We start from the raw sequence: 21,665 nt of genomic DNA, 5'->3' as shown, positions 1-21,665 counted from the left end.
GACCCTGTGGTAAGGTGTAGATTGCTCTCTCTCTCTCTTTCTGCTGTGTTGTGAGACCAGTGTACTGAGCAGCATTTAGGCATGCAAAAGCAACATTTAAAGCCTTTGGATTAAGCACTTCAGAAAATAATAATGAGGCTGGTCTGTAGTCCATAGTCAGTATCTAGCTTCTGAAAAGAATATTTAGTTTTTCGCTGAAGTGAGTCAGTGGAGCAGGGGAAATATTTGAAGAAGTTCTATATTTAGTAAGGGGTGTCATCTCCTTGGGATCCTTGCGCTCTTGTCCTCCCTGATGTTGTTGCTTTCTGTTTTGAAGTGTGTGTGTGTGTGTGTGTGTGTGTGTTTTGAGCTCACTGGGCTGCTTCATGATACAGCTGTGTGACTGCCTGTCTGACAGATGGCCTCTCAGTCTTCATTTACACGCTGTCACAATTTTCACACAATGTTCCTTTACCACTGCTTGGGACTTTCATCCACACAACGTCAACTGAAAGTATAGAGACGTCCACCCCCCCAACCTACAACCTGATCTTATATAGTAGCTGCTTCTGGGCCGGACCAGGCCCGGATCCGGTCCAGATCCACTCCAGTGGTCAGCAGCTGTAGTAATGAAATGCAGACCCAAGTCCAGATGGAGATCTGAACGTGAGAGGCCTCCCGAACCTGATCCGTTTAGACACGGAGGATTCTGCCGCGCTACGCTTGAGCCTCGGAAAGTTTGGTTGTATATTCCAATCTGATGGGCATCGATGAGCATATGGGGTGTCATTTTGGGCCTGCAGTTTGTTCAAAACTCACTTCAGATAAAAAAAACTGGGCTCCGACCTCTGGATTCTTGGGCATGGACTCAAGTGAATGTGACCATGAGATTTTGAGCTTGCTGACAGTCTACTCTGACTGAGTGTTTCCATACAGTATTGCAGTAACGCTGAGGTCTGAGACGCTGATTATTCTCACACTCAAAATCCAGCCCAGTCTCTCTAGAAGTTTCCGTCTGTCCTGGTGACACATGGCATCTCTTAGTGAGTCAGTCTCAAGGTGAGGTCCAAAGGCAGATATGAAGTGTGTGTGTCTGTGTCTGTGTCTGTGTCTGTGTGTGTGTGTGTGTGTGTGTGTGTGTGTGTGTGTGTGTGACGTGTGGCATCTCTTGTGTGTCAGTCTCAGGGTGAGGTCCAAAGGCAGTTATATTGAGTTGGCCCACATCAGACCTGGCCCTTGACCTGCCTAATTATCTCTGTAATAGTGTGGAGTTCACCAGAAGGCTAGTCTTTATTAAGATTTCACGATGGCCTGTCTCGCATAAAGCCATCTTCTCTTAATGGGAAAGATGTGTGTCTATGAATTGCTTAAAGATTTACGATTTAAGTTTTATCTCAACCTTAAAGTACAAAAAACAACCGTAAAGAAGTAATAGTTTTTTTTACAACCCCAGTGGACACACAACTCTCTCTCGTTCCCCACACCACTTTTTCAGTGGGGATACTCTAAAAGATTAAAATTAAGTTAAGAGGCATTGTTGACCATGGACCTCCTTAATATGGCTGTGCTGAAGAACTGATGCAGCTCCTCGTGTAAACTGAGGACAGCGGTGGTTATGATGTTCACGGGGCGTGTGTGTGTGTGTATGTGTGTGTATGTGTGTGTGTATACTGGGGCAATCTATAGATTCCAACATGGATCTTTACTCTACGATGAAGCTGCAGGATAAATAAATAACCCCATAATTACCACTTGCCTCATACATAAATTGAAGTCAGCCAAAAAAATGAATGAACAACAAATATATTGCCAGCATGAGCTGCATTTGTGAGTAGGTGTTTTCCAAAAGCACTGAAGTGATTCTGACACCTGCAGTGGAGGTGAGAACTAAACTAGTTTACGTTGTTGAGAGAGGTGAGTGCAGGTTCCCCATGCCTAATTCAGTTTTAATGGAGGCCGTAGGGCAAGCCTGAGGAGAATTAAGAGCCTTCTCTCCCTCTCTAAATCTGTCGTTCATTTTTTCCCCTCACACTCCATCCCTCTCTCTCTCTCTCTCTCTCTCTCTCTCGCTCTCGTTCAGGCTCTAGCTCTCATTGCAGTCTTTCTCCCCTTCCAAAATCTGTGTCTAATTTGCTCCCTCATCCCTCTCCCTTCTTTCTACCTCGTTTCGCTCTCTCCCTCTCTTTCTTTCCTTTCTCCTTTCATCTCCCTCACCTTTTCATCATTGTCCATCATCCTGTCTTTTCCCCTTCGTTCCAGTCCTTCAACCCCCCACCCCCAATCCCTCCACCTGTTACTTTCATCGCCCTGGTTCATGTGTAATATCTGTCATCCCAGGCTTCTGAAGAAAGGAATTCATGCAGGACTGAGTTTGGCCTCCATCCATCTTAAGGTGGAGATTCTGTTGAGAAGAGAAGTTATGTTATGTTTGGCCTAACCGTGGTGCACAGCGGAGATATGTGTTTTTACAGTGCTGTTGATTTACCTTATATGACATCCAGGAACGAATTAACTTAATGAATGGAAGGCGGAGGGCCTTCTATCATATTACAAACTAAACAAACACGTTTCGATTACGTTTCTTAACATCATTGCAGTGGTGTTAAGAATATGTCTTCTCAACATTTATGTTTTACACTATCATTTACATTTACATTTGACATGTAGTCATTTAGCAGACGCTTTTATCCAAAGCGATTTACAAGGATTTTTTTTGCATTTATACATCAGGAGCATTTAGGGGTTCAGTGTCTTGCTCAAGGAAGTTTAGACACTTGGTAAGGAGGAGTGGGGAATCGAACTAGCCACTATCATTACTAGTATCAACCAATAATCAATATCAACCAGTAGTTGTAATTATTGTAATATTACTGTAGTTGCCACTTGCCTTAATGATAACGAGATCACATGAGGCTGTCAGATGCATTGGGACACACTAAATAACCTGTCCATAAGTCAGTCTTATGAGTAGAAATTTGAGAGACTATGTCTCTGCGCATTCATCCCAGCCAGAGAGGGCCATGTTCATTCACCACAGCCAGATAGGGCCATGATGTTGTGAGTTCTCTCAGCCGATGTTTTATTCATCGACCAGGTTAACTGGCCACTAAATCCTTTATGTCAGTGCATGAAACATTCAGCGCTCTGCCTGACACCTGTGGTTCAGCCAATCAGGGCTCTGCGTGGGTCTTCTCCAGAGTTCTATTGGGTCTGTTCGTGGGAAATAATGGGCTGCCGGGAGGTGACCTCAGGGGACGGGGCAGAGATGTAGAGCAGGCTATTAGAGTGTGTCATTCATCTGTGTGTGTGTGTGTGTGTGTGTGTGTGTGTGTGTGTGTGTGGGTGTGTGTATGAGAGAGAGAATTCGAGAAGAGTTTTTGGTGCACATGTGTTGGGTTCTGACCAACTTATTTAAGACCTGTACCCTGTATGCTGATACGACTGGCACAAACACTACTGTTAATATTATTATATTCAGGTTCCTTGGCATTGTCTAAGAAAAAGTCTTCCTGTTATTTACTCTTTAGTTCAAATTATGTAAGTCGCTGCAGCAGCCAGGCTTTAGAACGGGCCCACACACCAATGACAGCACAGAACCCAACGCTAAGGGTGTGACCTGCTCACCAACACATGGAAACAATTCCACACACCCTTTGGTGTGCAGGTCACTCCTGCACCCTTGGATTCTTACCCCGTCCAGTGGACCCATCAGCGCCAAAGTTTAGTGCCGTATCAGACTCTCGAACTCTGTGTCCCTGTGCCGTGTTCTTGGTGCCGTGTTCGTGGTGCCTGTGAGTGTAATGGAAGCATGCCTGATGGATGGGCTCACTGGGCCGGTTCTGAGGAGGTGGACATCAGACTGGATGGTGGTTTGCTCTGGGTTACAGAAACACTCAGTCCAACTCAATCTCACACTCTATTACACTCATGGAACATGGACCTCACAGTGGCTTTGCAGTCCACACACACACACACACACACACACACACACACACACACACACACACACAGACACACACAGACACACACACATACACACACACACACACACACACACACACACACACACACACACACACACAGAAAGAGAGGCTGGCTGTCTGTCATGTGGTATGACTCATGTCAGTGGATTCTTCCTTTAAGCTTGTGTTTGTTTTTCTCTCTTTCTCTCTCTCTGTCTCTCTCTAATGTTACCATGTACATACAACCTGAGATGGAGAGATGAAAGATGGAGAGACAGGATGAAAGAGGAGGAGAGATGTAAAGATTTACATGTAGAGCATGGTGCATTAGAGCCCACTTGTACATACATGTAGAGATGAAGAGACAGGAGGAGAGATGTAGAGATTTACATGTTGAGTGAAAAGAGTGTGGTGCATTAGAGCCCCCCATGTTAATGCTGTATTCAGGCCTGTCATGTGCTGTGCTCCTGTAAAGGCTAATGGACTGGATACATGAACCAATGGCAGGGCACTGACCAGTGAAATGAGCCATTTCATTACAGCTTGATTTCATGTGTGTGTGTTTCACTAAGTGTGTGTGTGAACGCTGGCCTAACGCTGACACGCTGCTAGCACTAAAATAACATCTCACCCGTCGTAACTGCTCACGAAAATGCAGAAAAGGAAGTTTGATAAGCAGTTAAAAGTACTGCTCTACATCAGCAGTAATTGTTAGCCTCTTCATGTGGAAGCGCAGGTTTCACCTTTACCCATGATGCACAATGTGGACTGAAACTTTGACTGCAATTTAAGACTTCCTCTAAGCCAAATTTGGATTTTGCCATGATATGTACTTATTTATCAAATCCAAATAAAGAAGTATACTGTGTGTATGTGTTTGACTGAGTGTGAGTGTGAGTGTGTGTGTGTGTGTGTGTGTGTGTGTGTGTGTGTGTGTGTGTGTGTGTGTGTGTGTGTGTGTGTGTGTGTGCGTGTGTGTGTGTGTGTGTGTGTGTGTGTGTGTTTGACTGTGGTTGTGTGTGTGTGTGTGTGTGTGTTTGTGTGTGTGTGTGTGTGAATGACGCAGATGACAATGAGATGGGGTCACATTTTTGATTTATATCCATTTAACAGTGTGTTGTTCTCTTCCCATAAACCAGTGGTCTGAGATTAAACGGTGGTTTAGAAAAGATGAAGTTCAGGTTTCCACTGCATGATTCAATGGCATTGATTGACTTGCGTCGGCCCTCCCCTCGTCCCTGTGCACTCCTTCAGTGGTTGTGCTTTACTGGCACACAGTCATTACGCTGACATTTACATTGTGTCACTTGGTAGAGGCCTTTACCCAAAGCAACCCAGAAGTGAGGTACAATGCAGGGAAACTATCATCACAAATAATTTACGGTTCCACTTAGAACGTCAGGGAGCCCCATGGGTGTCTTTCAAGAATTGGTCAACAGACGACTACAGATTGAATCTTAAATTAATATTTAACCTTGTGGGTTCTATCAAAATGGCATATTTTTGCTTGTTATGGAAAGGAAATGATTGTGTATTTAAGTTAAACATAGAGACGCATGATGAATTCCTTGTGCTACTCTCATAATGGCCAGATCACACACACACACACACACACACACACACACACACACACACACACACACACACACCCACACACCCGAACACACTCACTCGTTGGTTAATCTGCTTAAGTCTCTTTTACTCAAACGAAGAAAAAAAAAGATGGTCTGTTGTGTCTCAGCTCAAAGACATCTTCTTCGCCCTCAAGGAACGTTGTCATAAACGGAACCACCTGTGTTCTTCACACTTCGCTGGGTATTCCTCACATGATCTGTGCTGACAGATTGGAGAGCAGCCATCAATTACAGAAATAACCCAAATTGGTGCACAAGCTGTGTGACACACGCACACGCACACGCACACGCACATGCACATACACACGCACATACACACCATACTAAAGAGTGCTAAAATAGTTAAGGTTTCACACTGCTATGGAGATAGCTGTAGACTTTAGGTAGCTGTTGTCGCTTCTTTACATCGCAATAGATTAAGATGGCTTTTTATTCCATTTCTGTGTACCACTGCCTACATTTGTGTAGCGGCGGGTGGGGGTGGGGGGCAGTCGGTTTTTGTAACAGTTGCTGTCGTCTTCCTCTGACTCGCCACCAAAATGGCCACAGAATAAAGAAGAGAAAGTCAAGTTTAATCCTCAGTCTGTAGAATTTGTCTGCGGAGCGTCTGCTGCGGACCTGAGAAGACGTGTGTCATCCTGAGAGGGCCAGAGACTAGTGGCCCCGGCTAATGGCCTTCAGGTGAGATTAATTCCCACCACGTGATGTATGGAGGGATATTTCTGGTGTGTGCCCTGCGGTTTTTGTGGGGATTTGGTTCTATTCTCCACCCCAACTCTAATATGATGATCAATCTCACTTTATATATTCTCTCGCTCTCTGTCTTCAAGACCTTTCTCTATTCACAGTCACTCTTCTTTGTCCTGTTTCCCTCTCTTAATTGATATGCTGTTCCATCTCTCTGTAATGGTGTGTGGCTTTTTGGTGGTCTACGTTTTGTTTTGTCATTCTCTTTTTCCAGTGTGTCGTTAAGGGTTCATTAAGGGTTAATGTTGACTCCGTGACTCTGGCTCTCACAGAATAGTCCCCCCCCCCTCTCCTCTAGAGTGGGGCTGTGGGCTTTAATGAGCTGAATCATATCAGTGGTTCAACCCCTCACTCTCATATCAGCATCCTCAGTCCCACAGCCTCTATACTTCACACCACATGAAGTGAGCATGACTGGTGAAATGTAGAGCAAGGTGTGTGTATGTATATGCGTGTGTGTGTGTGTGTGTGTGTGTGTGGTGTGTGTGGTGTGTGTGTGTGTGTGTGTGCGTGTGTGCGTGGTGTGCATGTGTGAGTGTGGTGTGTGTGTGTGTGTGTGTGTGTGTGTGTGTGTGTGTGCCTGTGTTATCAGTGCTTCACAGACACACACAGAAACCGTAACATCGCCCACTCCTCATCCTGCAGGCTCCCGTTCCTGTGCCCACACATCAGCCTTGGCGCCGCCGATTTGCCCAGCCTGTACCAACCGCTGCGTAATCGGCTCACGCCTCCCGCTAAACTGCTCTGCGGAGGCCCGGGCAGAGTTAATTTTCACTCCCAAGCAGCTGCCTCTATCACCGCTGCAGTGCCACCCAAACTAATACCCCATGGGTGCCCCCTCACCCAGATGGTGCCCCCATCCTCCCAAACAACTGATCTCGAAGCATATGAACAGCCTGAAGCCTGTAGGACAGATGAGTGGCAACTTCATCCACATATAATGGGCTCTAGTGCCTTGTTCAGGTTTGAATGGCTATTATGCCGAATCTTCCTCATTCTGGTGTGAAGGGTCCTTATAGTAAAGAGAAGCAGATGGTGTGGTGCTGAGTCTGTGTGCTGGAGGTGCTGTTTCTTCTGCAGACACATTTCAGTGAGGGAGGCAATTAGCCCGGAGCTTTTGAAGACAAGTGGTACAGGTCCTCTACATCTGGTCTGAAGTTACACCCTTTGTTCACTAGGTTATGTACGCTTTTCAAGATGAAATATTTCTGAGTATATTCCAAGCTGTATGTATGCCCTGTATGAGTTTTGTCCTCCAAAAGAATCACTCTGTACGTTCCTAGTGGAGGAGGATATGCGGTCTGTCCTCCAATAGTGTCTCTCTGTTGGAGGGTTCCGCCTCCCTCAGTCCTAATGGTCAGGTGATGTGACACAGCGTGATGCTCTCAATTCATCACAGCAGCCGCAGCAGCAGCATAACAGGAGACCAAACTCCGGCTCTGGCAGCTTAAGCGTATCCAGGTGCATCCGCGTGCTTTAACGGCTCCACCGCAGAGCTCCTGTGTACACCACATGTGTCACGGTAGACCACAGCCCCACAGACCATCCCAACCACATCTGTGCACTGGATGGGTAACTATGGAGGGATCTGTGATGTACGGCGTATGATGGCACATTTCGAATGAACTTTCTAGTTGGGTTAGAGCCATATTGAGTGCAGAGGGTCTTGCTAGATTTAAACCAGTAAGTGTTGGATGAAGTGGGTCTTGCTAGATTTAGACCAGTAAGTGTTGGCTGAAGTCAGTGTCCTTATTTTTGTGATGCTGCCAAGTGCAGTTGCCAGCAGCTCAGAGAAGGACATTCAAAGGCCACGGGAGTGAATTAAGTGAGAAAACATGTCTTCATAAGGCCACGGGAGTGAATTGAATGAGGAAACATGTCTTCATAAGGCCACAGGAGTGAATTGAATGAGGAAACATGTCTTCATAAGGCCACAGGAGTGAATTGAATGAGGAAACATGTCTTCATAAGGCCACGGGAGTGAATTTAATGAGGAAAAATGTCTTCATAAGGCCACGGGAGTGAATTGAATGAGGAAACATGTCTTCATAAGGCCACGGGAGTGAATTTAATGAGGAAACATGTCTTCATAAGGCCACAGGAGTGAATTGAATGAGGAAACATGTCTTCATAAGGCCACGGGAGTGAATTTAATGAGGAAACATGTCTTCATAAGGCCACAGGAGTGAATTGAATGAGGAAACATGTCTTCATAAGGCCACGGGAGTGAATTTAATGAGGAAACATGTCTTTATACATTCACAATTACCAGCTGCCATTTCCAGCCCATTATGACTCTGGACTCCACAGCAAAAAGCATTGAACTCCACAACTTTTAGTGAAAGCGAAAGGGTCAACGTTCTCAAAGCATCCAGCTAGCATCCCACACATATTTGTTCTCCTACTTCATAGTTTGATACTTGTTAGGAAATCCAGATGTTTTACACTAAGGGTGAGAGTTATAGAAGTGTGAAGTTCTACCCCTGCTGGTCTATCTGCAGCGGGGTCCAATGTTCCTTCTTGCCGCCCTGGCAGCTTCACCTTGAATCATTAAAGCATCTAATCCTTCCGTGTAAAATTAGTTTTTGAATTTTTAAAGAAGAAGAGAAAGCACTGCTGCTGTCTCGGAGGAAACGCTTAGGTAAGGTCTGAGGCGCAGTTACCGTGACGATCTCCCCGCACCCCTGACCACTGGGCATGAGCGACAGCAGCTGCCGCAGAGGATGTAATGAAATTAGCGCATGCGCCACCCTGCACCTGGGGACGCATGCTTCAGCAATGTCACCCTGACGGAGACAAACACAACCTGATGTGTGTGTGTGTGTGTGTGTGTGTGTGTGTGTGTGTGTGTGTGTGTGTGTGTGTGTGTGTGTGTGTGTGTGTGTGTGTGTGTGTACGTGGAGGCAGTGAGGGCACATCTGCCGTGCCGTTCAGGGTTGTTGAAACGGTAATCCTTGCTGTGCTGTTATCTACGTCTTGTCACGTCACACAGCAATGGCGTTACGTAAGCCACATCCTGTCCCCGAAACACTCGCAGATCCTAGCACTGATCTGGTTCTGATCCAGCATGGAACCACCAGATCTTGGTTGAAGCCATCGCAATCAGGGCCTAAGGCACCACTCGCGGCACACACTTCTCAACACCGATGCAACACAACATTGGGTGCATACGAAGCAGATTAGATGGAAACGGACCCATTGTTTTTAGCTCTGCTACGATGAGCTAATGTACCACTGTAAGGTTTATTTTCCCTGCTTTTCCAGTCTTCCCCTGCAGCCCTTGGCTGATGTGGACCTCTGGCGCCTGCTCTGTGGGAGACGAACCCGTTCCAAAGTTAGCGTTTGAGTCACTCTAAACCAAGTGAGGTTAACATTCAGAGATTTGTCTGTACCCCTTGTGTGCACTGCCTCTCTGACGCGGAGGTCGGAGGGCCGAGGCCCATGAGGGCGAGCCGAGGCCCCTGACAGCGAGCGGAGGCCCCTGTCAGCGAGCCGCCTGCCATCCTGCCTGTGTGTTGTTTACCATCAGCGCAGCTTTGGCTCTAACGAGCTGAAGATGGATGACAGGCGCCCCAGCAGGAGGCGAGGGACTGTTGAAGAGGGCTAGCCCTGGTGCCAGGTGTACTCGCCTGGAGAGGAGATGACTCCGACATGGATTCGGCCCAGATCTGGCACTGCTCTGGTGTGGATCTGGCACTGTTCTGGGGGAGGTTATCTGCCGGATCTATCAGTACCGGGTCTGGCCCAGAGGCTGCTGATGTCTGGGTTTAGTCCTGCTGTGAGCTGACCGTGTGGCCCATCAATCAGAGAGAGAGAGAGAGAGAGAGAGCTGAAGGTTAAACACTGAGCACAGAGGGGTAGGTGCGAAAGAGTTGTTTTGACTTTGTGTGTATGTGTGTGTGTGTGTGTCTGTGTGTGTGTGTGTCTGAATGTGTGCGCATTTGTGTTTCCATGCTCTGTGTCTGTGGTGATCACTTTCTGGCATGTATGCGTGTGTAGATGTGTACAAGTGTGTGTGTCTGTGTGTGTCTGTGTGTGTGTGTGTGTTTGTGTGTGTGTGTTCGCTGATCTCAGAGACCCAGGGGAGGGAGGTTAGAAATAAGCTGAATTGGTTTCATCAGAGAGCGAACGCATTGGCAGCCGCTCCCGATCTTCTCTGCTGACAAATGTGTTTTGGCTGATAGGATCTGCTGAGGAGAGAACAAGAGAGGGAGAGGAGAGAGGATGTGAGAGAGAAATAGAGAGAGAGAGAGAGAGAGAGAGAGAGAGAAGAGGAGAGCGAATGTTAGAGCAAAAGAGCGAGAGAGGGAGGAGATAGGGCGTGAGAGAGAGAGGGGGAGAGAAGAGGAGAGATAACGTGAGAGAGAGAGAACGAGAGAAAGAGGAAGAGAAGAGGAGAGAGAACGTTAGAGAGAAAGAGCGAGAGAGGGAGAGAGACGGATATGGGAGAGGAGAGAGAACGTTAGAGAGGGAAAGAGCAAGAGAGGGGGGGAGAGAGAGAGAACATTAGAGAGGAAGAGAGGAGAGAACAGGAGAGAGAGGCCGGTGGGCACTGATGCTGCAGTTGCTGTGGCTTTGTTCTTGTCACAGTGGGCATCTCTAGCCTCTGTCAGCAAACACTGCCGCCTTCCTGAGCGAGGAGAGAGGGATGAGAGACGAGATGAGGAGATGTGGAGAGAGGGATGAGAGACGAGATGTGGAGAGAGGAGACATGGGGTTGGAGGGGAGGAGACAGCCTGGGCGGAGAGGAGAGATATGCCTCTGGGTGGTTGAGACACTCTCCGTTAAAAATCTCTATTAAAAAGGACAGAATATATAGCCATCTCAGCGTACCCATAAGAAAAAATCCTCACATGATATTATGAATGGAGTTGTTATATCACAGTGCAACACAAATCCTATTAGTGTTGGTGTTTGTTCTGTTTCTTTTCTGCTGGTTTAGGAAACTGCATTTTTCTGTCTGCGGCTATTCATGGCGAGTGTGGAATATTAGATCATGCTGAATTAGACCAATTGGTTTTACCTTAATGGAATATGACGGGCCAATGGCAAATTGAGTCTGGCAGAAATCTTGTTACTTCAATTTGGGGGACCAAACATGGATGGAAAGTAAAAACAAGACGGTGTACAATGTGTGTGTGTGTTTGTGTTTGTGTGTGTGTGTGTGTGCGCGTGTGTGTGTGTGTGTGTGTGTGTGCGTGAGAGAGAATGAACCTCAGTCGGTAACTTAGACTGTTCATTCATATAAAGAGTAAGGATCGGTATCAGCTCAGAATACGTAAATGACAATGCTACAATGGAACGATGATGTTGTACCGAGATGTAAGAAGAGAAGCAGCTTGTCTTATTTTCTTGCTCACTCTCGGTGGGAGTGCTCTGCCATTTCAATAGGCACGAACAGAAAGGGGTTCTGTAGGAGACGCAGAGAAAGGACGACTTATAACATCTTATCTTCCCATGCCTGTCATCAGTGAGGCCCGGCGTGGAAAACATGTTCCGTTTCCACTCCACCTGCACCGGTCATAAATGCAGGGTTCTGTCATTGGGGAAGAAAGGGCTGCTTTGACTTTGGACGAGGACTACTAAAGATGGAGCCATAAAAGGGCAAAGGGAGGCTTTTTTCCTCTTTGTATAAGACTGGGACTGGCCCGCAGGATTACATTTCCCCTGGTCAGCTGAGCCGAGGCCGGGGGAGAGAGGGAGAGGAAGTGTGGGGGGGGGGGGGGGGGGGGGAGAGCTGGGAGAGAGGGAGATAAAGCGAGAGAGAGAGTGAGAGATAGCTGTGAGAGGGAGTGCTGGAAAAGAGACAGGGAGTGCTGGAAGAGAGAGAGTGATAGAGAAAGGGAGAGGGAGAGAGAGAGAGTGAGAGAGTGCTGGGGCTGGTGGAGAGAGAGGGAGGAAGAGAGAGGCAGTGCTGTGAGAGAGAGAGAGAGAGCTGGGAGGGAGAGAGAGCTGGGAGGGAGAGAGAGAGTGCAGGGGCTGGTGGAGAGAGAGGGAGGAAGAGAGAGGCAGTGCTGTGAGAGAGAGAGAGAGAGCTGGGAGGGAGAGAGGGAGGAAGAGAGAGAGCTGGGAGGGAGAGAGAGAGAGAGAGAGAGAGAGAGCGAGCTGGGAGGGAGAGAGAGCTGGGAGGGAGAGAGTGGAGGTGGTGGTGGTTTGGCTGGCAGTGCACTTTTCCAGAGCCTTTATCTCTGTCAATTTATCTCAGGATTTATTTGTGTCTCAACAGAAAATGAAGGTCAGAGAGGTTGAGCGATACTGTAATGTCTTAGTCTTGGTGGAAAGTGTGCTGTAGGCTGCAGTGTCTGTGCGTGTGAAGTTGGAAAGTTCTGTGTGTGTGCGTATAGTGTCAGGTTGGAAAGTAAAGTGTGTGTGTGTGTGTGGTGTGACTTGTGGTGTGTGGGATTTTTCAGTGTGTATGAGGGTGCGGATTTCTGAGTGTGTGTCTATGCATGCCGATGTGTGTGTGTGTGCAGGCTGAAGAAGAAAGCCTTTACCAAAGCTCTTAAGGCATTCCACCTTGACCGCCCCTCCTGCCTGCACTTATAGAACACGAGTGCGATTATCTATTTTTGGACCCTCCACTCTACACTGGTGAAAGTCACTAACACAATAAGTGCTCTGATCAGAATACATGAGGCACTCCTATACATTGGCCACATGCAGCTGCATTCCAGCCATTGAGACAGTGTGGCTGGATTTTTTAAAACCGAAAAATGAACCAAAATATAGGTACTCACATAGAACACCGGACTGCGTCAGCTTCAGGCTGATTTGTGTGTGTGTGTGTGTGTGTGTGTGTGTGTGTGTGTGTGTGTGTGTGTGTGTGTGTGTGTGTGTGTATGTGGTGGGGGGGTCTGGTGGAGATGAGTGCTGTGCATTGTTTAATCATTTTCTACCTGTCCTCTGGGCCTTCCTGGCACACGGCCTGAAGGGAGGAGGGGGAGAGGGGGAAGACAAACACAAGGCTTCATCACACCACAGGCTAGCCGGCCACTGCACGCCACATTAAACTAATGCAGCTATTCGCCCAATAAGGAGTTTCTCAGAGATAAAACACAGCCACGGACACACACACACACACACACACACACACACACACACAGGCATGCAGGAGGGGCTGAGGTTTTAAAGCTTAAAGACCATATTTCAGGTCAATGCTCAATGTATATTTCTACTCCGCTTCACCTCGTACATAACAACTCCCCTTACCTGTTCTAAAATCAGTGCAAAACACAGCCTCTTGGGGCTTATTGCTTAAATAAGCCTGCAGGTGGGGTAAACTATAGGTGATTATATAGGTGTATATATGAGCCTGAACGTTGAGTAAACTATAGGTCATTATATAGTTCTCCTCTGTGCAGTTAAATGTTATTGAGTGCTTGTCGTAACCGGGTGCCGGGACTTGTGAGTTCAACAGCTTATGCTATTGCACCTGCTGTGTTGGAGAACCCGTATATGCAAAACTTACTTAAGATGATATTCCTTTTCCAACGAGGGATATTCATATCTGTCCATCTGCTAGATAAAACTAGCGCTAACACTGGAAAATCGGCATTTTTCTGCCGGAAGGAGCGCTTTTGCTATCTCTGTTAGAATTCTTCAGATGTGTTATCACTCCTCAGAGACGCTATTTCTGTGCAGAGTGTGGACAGAATATGTGCTGTTCCAAACAGTGAGTTCTTTAATGCTTAAGAGAGAGTGAAATGAAATCCTGAGGACAGCGGAGGCGGCAATGTACCTCTTCAGGTACTGTGACTGAAGGCGTATATGAATTACATTTGACAGGTGACATTTCAATATGGTAGGCTGGTATGAAGATGTATCATTACTACCAGAATGTTTCAGCTTCTAAGAAAGAAAGTGTTTCTGAGTTGGTCCTGACAGACTCAAAGCATACAGCATATAGTCTATTACTTCTCAAAGCATACAGCATATAGTCTACTTAGACTATTACTTCTCAAAGCATACAGCATATAGTCTACTTAGACTATTACTTCTCAAAGCATACAGCATATAGTCTACTTAGACTATTACTTCTCAAAGCATACAGCATAAAGTCTACTTAGACTATTACTTCTCAAAGCATACAGCATATAGTCTACTTAGACTATTACTTCTCAAAGCATACAGCATATAGTCTACTTAGACTATTACTTCTCAAAGCATACAGCATATAGTCTACTTAGACTATTACTTCTCAAAGCATACAGCATATAGTCTACTTAGACTATTACTTCTCAAAGCATACAGCATATATGCATATTCAAATGTTGGAGTGTGACACTAGTGAGGTAGAGTGTGTTTGTAATTCCATACCATTAAATGGTTTTAGGAAACATTGGTGTATAATATCCATCTTCGTCTTAAAGTTAAGCCAATGATTATGGATTTTTACTTACTATCCTTTTAATAAACAAACAAATAAATAATTCCTCGTAAGAATGTAGCGACGGGCGAGTGTGTGTTTCCCAGCATGCAATCCACTGTCAATAACACATGGAAGGTTTTGGCACAGGCATCATTAAAATCAATTATCATTCCATCCTGATTAATGAGGCTAATGTCCACTGCCTCACCCAGCTGTTAATTTCCTGCACTTTGAGATGGTAAGAGGTTGTGAGATATTACATCAGTAACAGCAAAATATATCGTCTTAATATATGGCAAACTGAACAAAACAGATCGTACACACATAATAGTGCTAGGTAAGAAATACCTTTTTTGAGTTTTTGAGTTTGAAATTAATTTAATAATTTCTTAGAGACATATTTGTATCTGTGCTCTGCTTTTCTCCATTGAACACATCTTTAAAGGTGCACTGAAATGACAGTTATGCCTGCCGCTGATATGAAGAATGAGTTCGTATTACTGCTCGATGCCCGAGATGCCCAAAGAACGCTTTCTCTATGAATGCGACTCATTCACCAGAGACCACCCGAGCACTGGCCGTCGCTGTCATCTTAGACTGCTAATGGACTGAATTGATGCTATGCGGAACTGAAACGCATTCATTATATAACATTTCTCTCTCGTCCTCCCTCTCTCTCCCCCCACGGTGTCTCTGTCTTTCTCTCTCTCTCTCCCTCCCTCCCTCTCTCTGTCCTTCTCTTTCTCTTTCCTTTCTCTCTCTCACTCCCTCTCTCTTTCCCCTCCCTCTGTCCTTCTCTTTCTCTTCTCTCTCTCCCTTCCTCCCTCCCTCCCTCTCCCTCTCCCTCTCTCCCTCCCTCCCTCCCACTCTGGTAGGCTGCTGCTGAGTATGTGAAGACTCACCTGCCTGATGTGTTGCGACAGCACCTGCAGGCCTACGAGAAGGAGAAGGAGAACAGCGTGCTCAACTACCAGACCATCCTGGAGAAACAGATCCTCAGCCTGGACAAGGAGATGATCGACAAGCTCTCTGAGAAATACGACGAAGCGGGTGAGAGCCTAACCACAGGTCCCAGAACAGATGATGGCGTTAGCTGTCTAATTCAGCAACTCGTCCTGGCCGTAGGAAAGACTGTGAACAGTAATCATGGGGGGGGGGGGGGGGGGGGGGGTGTCCTACTGAGTTCAATGCCCTCAGAATTTAATGGTTCATTTTGTCTTGTTTTCTTGTCAAATGCAGTAAAGAACAGTTTTCCAAAACACCTTCCTTAACCCCAAATAGGCTATACATGGGCTTTGTTATTGCAGCATAGGGTAGGCTTACCTACCAGAGATATTATGTCCAAAGCCCAGGAGATGTGATTGGTTGACCTGCAGCTCCGAGAGCCTGTCCCGAACCCATCCTTCGTAGCAGTGGGCTCTGGTACTGATTGGGCCCTCAAGGGTCGGCCGTGAGTCCAAAAAGATTTGGGCCAGATCTGTGTCCGAGTTAGCTGTGTCATCATGAAGCCCAGCTGAGACTGACAGTGTCTAAATGTATCATTAAACAGGGGAAACAACCCTATCCAATGTGACAAATACATCTAATTATAGATGTATGTTGTATGCTTCGGGGAGCAGCTCTGAAAATGAATGTACTCTGGGCCCTGCAAGAGAATACTCATGGGAGAAAAATGTAACCAATCAACACAATCAAAGTCACTGCTGTTGTTGCTTGACTGGCAAACCAATGTGCCAGAGTGGCTATTTCCCCTGTCTCAAACACACATCTGTTTTAATGTCATTCTATATGGGTCTCTATATCTCATCTTCAGGTACCACTTGTTTGGTGGCCCTGCTCTCCGATAAGGAGCTGACGGTGGCCAATGTTGGGGACTCCAGGGGGGTGCTGTGTGATAAGGATGGAAACACCATCCCTCTGTCCCACGACCACAAGCCCTACCAGTTGAAGGAGCGCAAGAGGATCAAAAAGGCAGGTGAGAGCACAGAAAACCGCAGATCACAGGTTGAGTGATTTCTTGTTTTCCAGTGTAATGGTGGAGGTGGAAAAAAATATGTCTTTACTGCCACCTGTTGGTTACGTGTGGTAGTACAGCTTGATGAGCGTGTGGGACAATATCACAGCCTAGTAAACATTTCAATACACAGTTCAGTCAACTTCAATTGATATAGCACAATTAAAAAGTCTTTAGTATAACAGTACAATTATTACAGGTTTTTTTTCCGGGGTGTTATACAATTGCGAGTTTAGAACAAAATGATGATTATTAATCATTATCGGGGTTTTAAGCTGGTCCCGCCCTGGATTCTTAGACATCTCTGCTCTGAGAATCAATAATCAATAAATAATAATAATCAATGAGAAATAGTCAAGTTCTGAAAGGGCCCAGATTTAGACTGGTATTCTGAAAGTGACATGAAGTTAATCTCTGGTCTTCTCCCTGTCTATTTCCTCATAGGCGGTTTCATCAGCTTCAATGGGTCCTGGCGCGTCCAGGGCATTCTAGCCATGTCACGCTCAATGGGCGACTACCCGCTCAAGAACCTCAATGTCCTCGTCTCTGACCCTGACATCATGACCTTTGACCTGGACAAGCTGCAGCCGAAGTTCATGATCCTAGCCTCGGACGGCCTGTGGGATGCCTTCAGCAACGAGGAGGCTGTGCGCTTCATCCGTGAGCGCCTGGACGAGCCGCACTTCGGGGCCAAGAGCATCGTGCTGCAGGCCTACTACCGTGGTTGCCCGGACAACATCACCGTCATGGTGGTTAAGTTCAAGGGGGCCGGCAACGGGAAACCGGCAGGGCAGTGATGTGGTTGCCGTAGCGATCCGACGGACGCTGCCTTTGGCAGCCAAACCACCCAGATGAATATTTATCCACAAATGTATATGAAATTCTAATATGTATGCATAGGTTTAACTATTTTTTTTTTTCAATCAAGACACAAAATGTGTCTTTTTTCAAGTTACCCTCAAACAAGACAGCAGTCAGTTATGAAATGGAACCTTGTTCTGTCAGAGAGAACAGTCATGGTCACATGCTTTCAAGAAGAATTTTCCACAACAGTTCTTGGCTTCTCACAAACGGTCTGCTAGGTGAATTTGTCGATAGCTACTTCTGACCATCAACACTATGGTTCATACTGTAGCACCAGGATGGGCCAGAGCTGCAGCCGAGTGAGCACTAGCTAAGACGAGTGAAGTAAGCGTACCTCCTCGGGAACCATCCATGTCTGCAGGTGACTGAGGTGAGGGACACTTACTCAACCCACACATCCATGTCTGCAGGTGACTGAGGTGAGGGACACTTACTCAACGCACACATCCCATGCACTGCTCTGTGGATGATGGGGACGCTGCATGAGAGAAAGAGTTTGATTGATTTGTTGAATGATTGATTGATTGTTTGAATGGATTAATTCATTAATTAATTGATGGGGGAATGGATGGATGGATGGATGGATGGATGAATGAATGAAAGAATGAATGAATGAATGAATGAATGAATGAATGAATGAATGAAACATTGCAGATCCCCAAAACATTGCAGATCCCCAAACCTGACACCCTACTAGCATGTAGTCCCCTCCTGGATGATACTAATGCATTTTACACCAGTGTGCTGATCACCATAGATAGGCTGTCAGGCAGTGAATATTGCATGTATTAAGAAAAAAGTGACATGGCTTGCCATCTCTGTGCAGTCTCCCTCTGCCACATCCTGACAGTGTCATGGCAGACGGAAGAGGCACGCGGCAGTAGTGGAAAACTAATTCTATAAATTGCCCAGTTAATGTACAATATTTCAAATGTGGTTCTCATCAGTACTACATGCTACATTGCCATGTTGTTTAGTGTAATTGTTGTTCTTAATTAATATGTATTATTGAATGCAAGTGGCAAATTGTTTCCTTACCTGTGAAAAAAGAATGTAATGTTCAACTTTTTTGGCTGAAAATCAAATAGAGCAAGTATGACCAAGTGAAATAATCTATTTCATTGGGCTGAATAACGTAGTGTAATCTAATCTAATCTAATCTTCACCTTCCTTGTGTAACATTGAAGAACCTGAAAATGTCATGTCATGTAATCAAGACTGAGCGATGTCTCCCATTATCAAAAAGAGCTCATATCATATTATATGTTTTGGAAGCATTGCTCCTTCTGTATCAAGTCTGTATCAAGTTTTTGCTTGACAAGTTAAACTTGTATTTTTAAGATAATAACTTGATGTGCATTTAATGGGGAATTTAGGAAGTGCCAGACTATTATGAAGTTTGAATGACATTCAGGTGTTCCATTTCATTGTATAATTTTTGGAGACTGTCTTTTGGCAGTTTAAAAAAAAGAATACTATATAAAATAAAACTGAAAAGGTTATCGTGCTTGTGTATACACATGTATTTGTATATGTATACACATGGCATACAAAACTATTAGCGTTTGTATATACACTGAAGTTTGAAGTGGTTCCTCTTGGGACAGAGAGTATCCTGGACTGAAAGCTCTTCTGCAACTTGTTTATCACATATTCCAGGAATACACCATTAGTCATCCGTGCTCCATAGTATTAACATTATTCCCTGGATTAAGATAATGTAACATAAGATGACGTAACAAGTATATGATAACACATTGAATGGCATATGTTTGTATTGCCTTATTTCTGATGTACGTTCCATCTAACCTATACAGTGTCTTCTGAGTTCAAATGTAATGTGGACAGGGATAGCAAATACAAGTCCCTCAGTTTGACTTGCCTTTCTTTTAAGCTGAATTTACAGCCTAAGAGGGATGTATGATTTTTTTTAAAACATTAAATTGTTGTCAGATTTATGAGCCGTTTGTACCAAGATGGAGTTCAACATTATGCATCTGTTAGTGCGTAATATCTGCATAAAAGGACGTTTGTGTGTGTGTGTGTGTGTGTGTGTGTTTGGGGGACGGAGTGTGTATCGGCGATAATCTTATCAAGCTTCATGATCACAGTGTTTGCCAACTGAAAAACAAACAGCCTTGTTAACGGTGAACTAGAAAATGAGGATGTTGACAGGCAGCAGCCAGAGCAAAGGAGTTGGGCGGTTCAATTTAAGACATTTTCTTCTTCAAATCCTGACCTTACTTGCCCTTCATAACAAATTGACATTTTCAGGGGAGATATGTTGCATTGTTCTTTTTCTTTCCAACAGAAGAGTGCAGCAGGTATAATTTATGAGAGCCCTTTTTTGCCAGAAAAAAAAGAATGCAATGCATTGTTACACTTGTAATTCTATAAATGTAAGTGTGTCATGATTGAAACTATGTGACAATATCTCAATTATAAGCGCTAACCTCACAATTATAAGTATGTCAAATTCCCATTGTGAGACACATTGCATCCTTTTTCCTTTAACCCTTCTAAATCAAAGATTTCAAGTGACAGGCATGGCTGGCTGGTGCCAAAAAAAAAACACAGGAGTTAGTGAACCGAATGTAAATACTAAATTTCATTGACATAAACACAATTCTTTAAAAAGCAAAAACCTGGCTGTTTAGTTAAACATTCACTATAGGGTTGGTATGTTTCTATGTGTCATTTGTGGATGTATATTCTTCCAAATTACTTACTGTGTTGCAGAATGTTTGTAGAGGTTTTTTTTAATTTAAAAGATTTTTAACAGACGTTTCTTTGTGAAAACAGAAAACTCTGTGGATTTAATATGAAGTCAAAATGATCATGCTGTAACAATAAAAAAAACATTGATGATGTGTACCTATGTGTCTTTCATATGTGACATATGATAAGAGATAAGCCACTTCTCTGTAGAAGTTGCACTAACATTACATGTTTGAATTCCATTAGATTGATTGACTTTTTTAGGTTATTTTTGCCATTTCAAATATAAGATTGATACAGTATATATTACTACCTTTCATGTTTGTAGTGATTAATATTTCAATATAGATAAGAAAAACCAACCACACAACAATATTAGGCTAATGCCTGTTATAGGCTACTGATAATAGCAAAACTTGTATTGTACAAGTTGCAACACTTTACCCTATGTCTCACCTGCAAAAAGACTAAAACAGTGTGAGTCATCTGTACCATTAAGTTGGTAGTTTGGTGGATTATTTCAGTTAAGTATAAGTGAAAAAAGAATTAGCTGAGGAGGGAAGCCATGTCAAAAGTAGTGTCTTCCTCATCAATCCCCCCCATCTCCAAACACACCAGTGAGCTCTTGAATAAACAACGCCACATGATGGGGGGGGGGGGGGGGGGGGGTCTCCTAAAAATATCAGTGACGTATGTGTTATTAAGTGTGACCTAATCTCTTGGGTAGCAGCAACACTCATGTCAGATCGGAGCCTGAGTATATCTGGGGCTATTATAGGACTTCCCTACTCAGAAGACATCTCCCAACAGGTGCCAGTCCAGTCTGCTGCAGTAACTTGATGCAGAGCAGTATCCCTGAGGCTCCATGTGACAGGCAAAACATTAAAGACACTCAGTCTGGTCTCCACAACATCTTTATGTCTGGGTGATGCAGCTAGTTTGTTTTGTAGCAGACTATGATCTGATTAGGTTGTTCTGGATAACAGCTAACAAACAAAGCTTGATGAACTCAGATTTAACTTAGTTGTTAATGTGCAGAGATGCCGATGACACATTGTTTATCATCATTAACATGGAGGAAAGAAGACAAATGCAATAATAAAAATGGTGAGTTTCCACCTTGGAAACCAATGTACAGACTTCAACTCAACTGTCCAGGCTTATTTACGTAAATAATGTAAATTAATCCCTAAATCGTTAGCCTACTATATGTGAGTAGCCAATTAAAGCATGCAGTCCACCAAAGAGTTGGAAGGCTAAACAGTTGCAGAACAGAGCAGTCACAAAGCCATCAAACTGAGGATACCACATCAGAGCTGTTTTTTTTAACAGATGAGGACATTGCTTGACAGAGTGTATGTGAATGCACATCATAAAAA

General features: G+C 44.8%; 1 protein-coding gene across 1 annotated transcript in view; it reads left to right on the top strand.

Moving 5' to 3' along the window:
• Positions 1-20,421, top strand: part of ppm1lb (protein phosphatase, Mg2+/Mn2+ dependent, 1Lb) — a 56,358-nt gene extending 35,937 nt beyond the window's left edge. The window contains exons 2-4 of the mRNA XM_080844901.1: positions 15,566-15,740; positions 16,504-16,665; positions 17,149-20,421. Of these exons, the coding sequence (XP_080701027.1) occupies positions 15,566-15,740; positions 16,504-16,665; positions 17,149-17,501 (690 nt within the window). The 3' untranslated portion in view covers positions 17,502-20,421. The remainder of the gene's footprint in view (positions 1-15,565; positions 15,741-16,503; positions 16,666-17,148) is intronic.
• Positions 20,422-21,665: the final 1,244 nt, after the last annotated feature.

The sequence above is a fragment of the Sprattus sprattus genome, assembly GCF_963457725.1.
Source record: "Sprattus sprattus genome assembly, chromosome: 9".
Taxonomy (NCBI): domain Eukaryota; kingdom Metazoa; phylum Chordata; class Actinopteri; order Clupeiformes; family Clupeidae; genus Sprattus; species Sprattus sprattus.
This window is presented reverse-complemented; position numbering and strand designations above follow the sequence as displayed.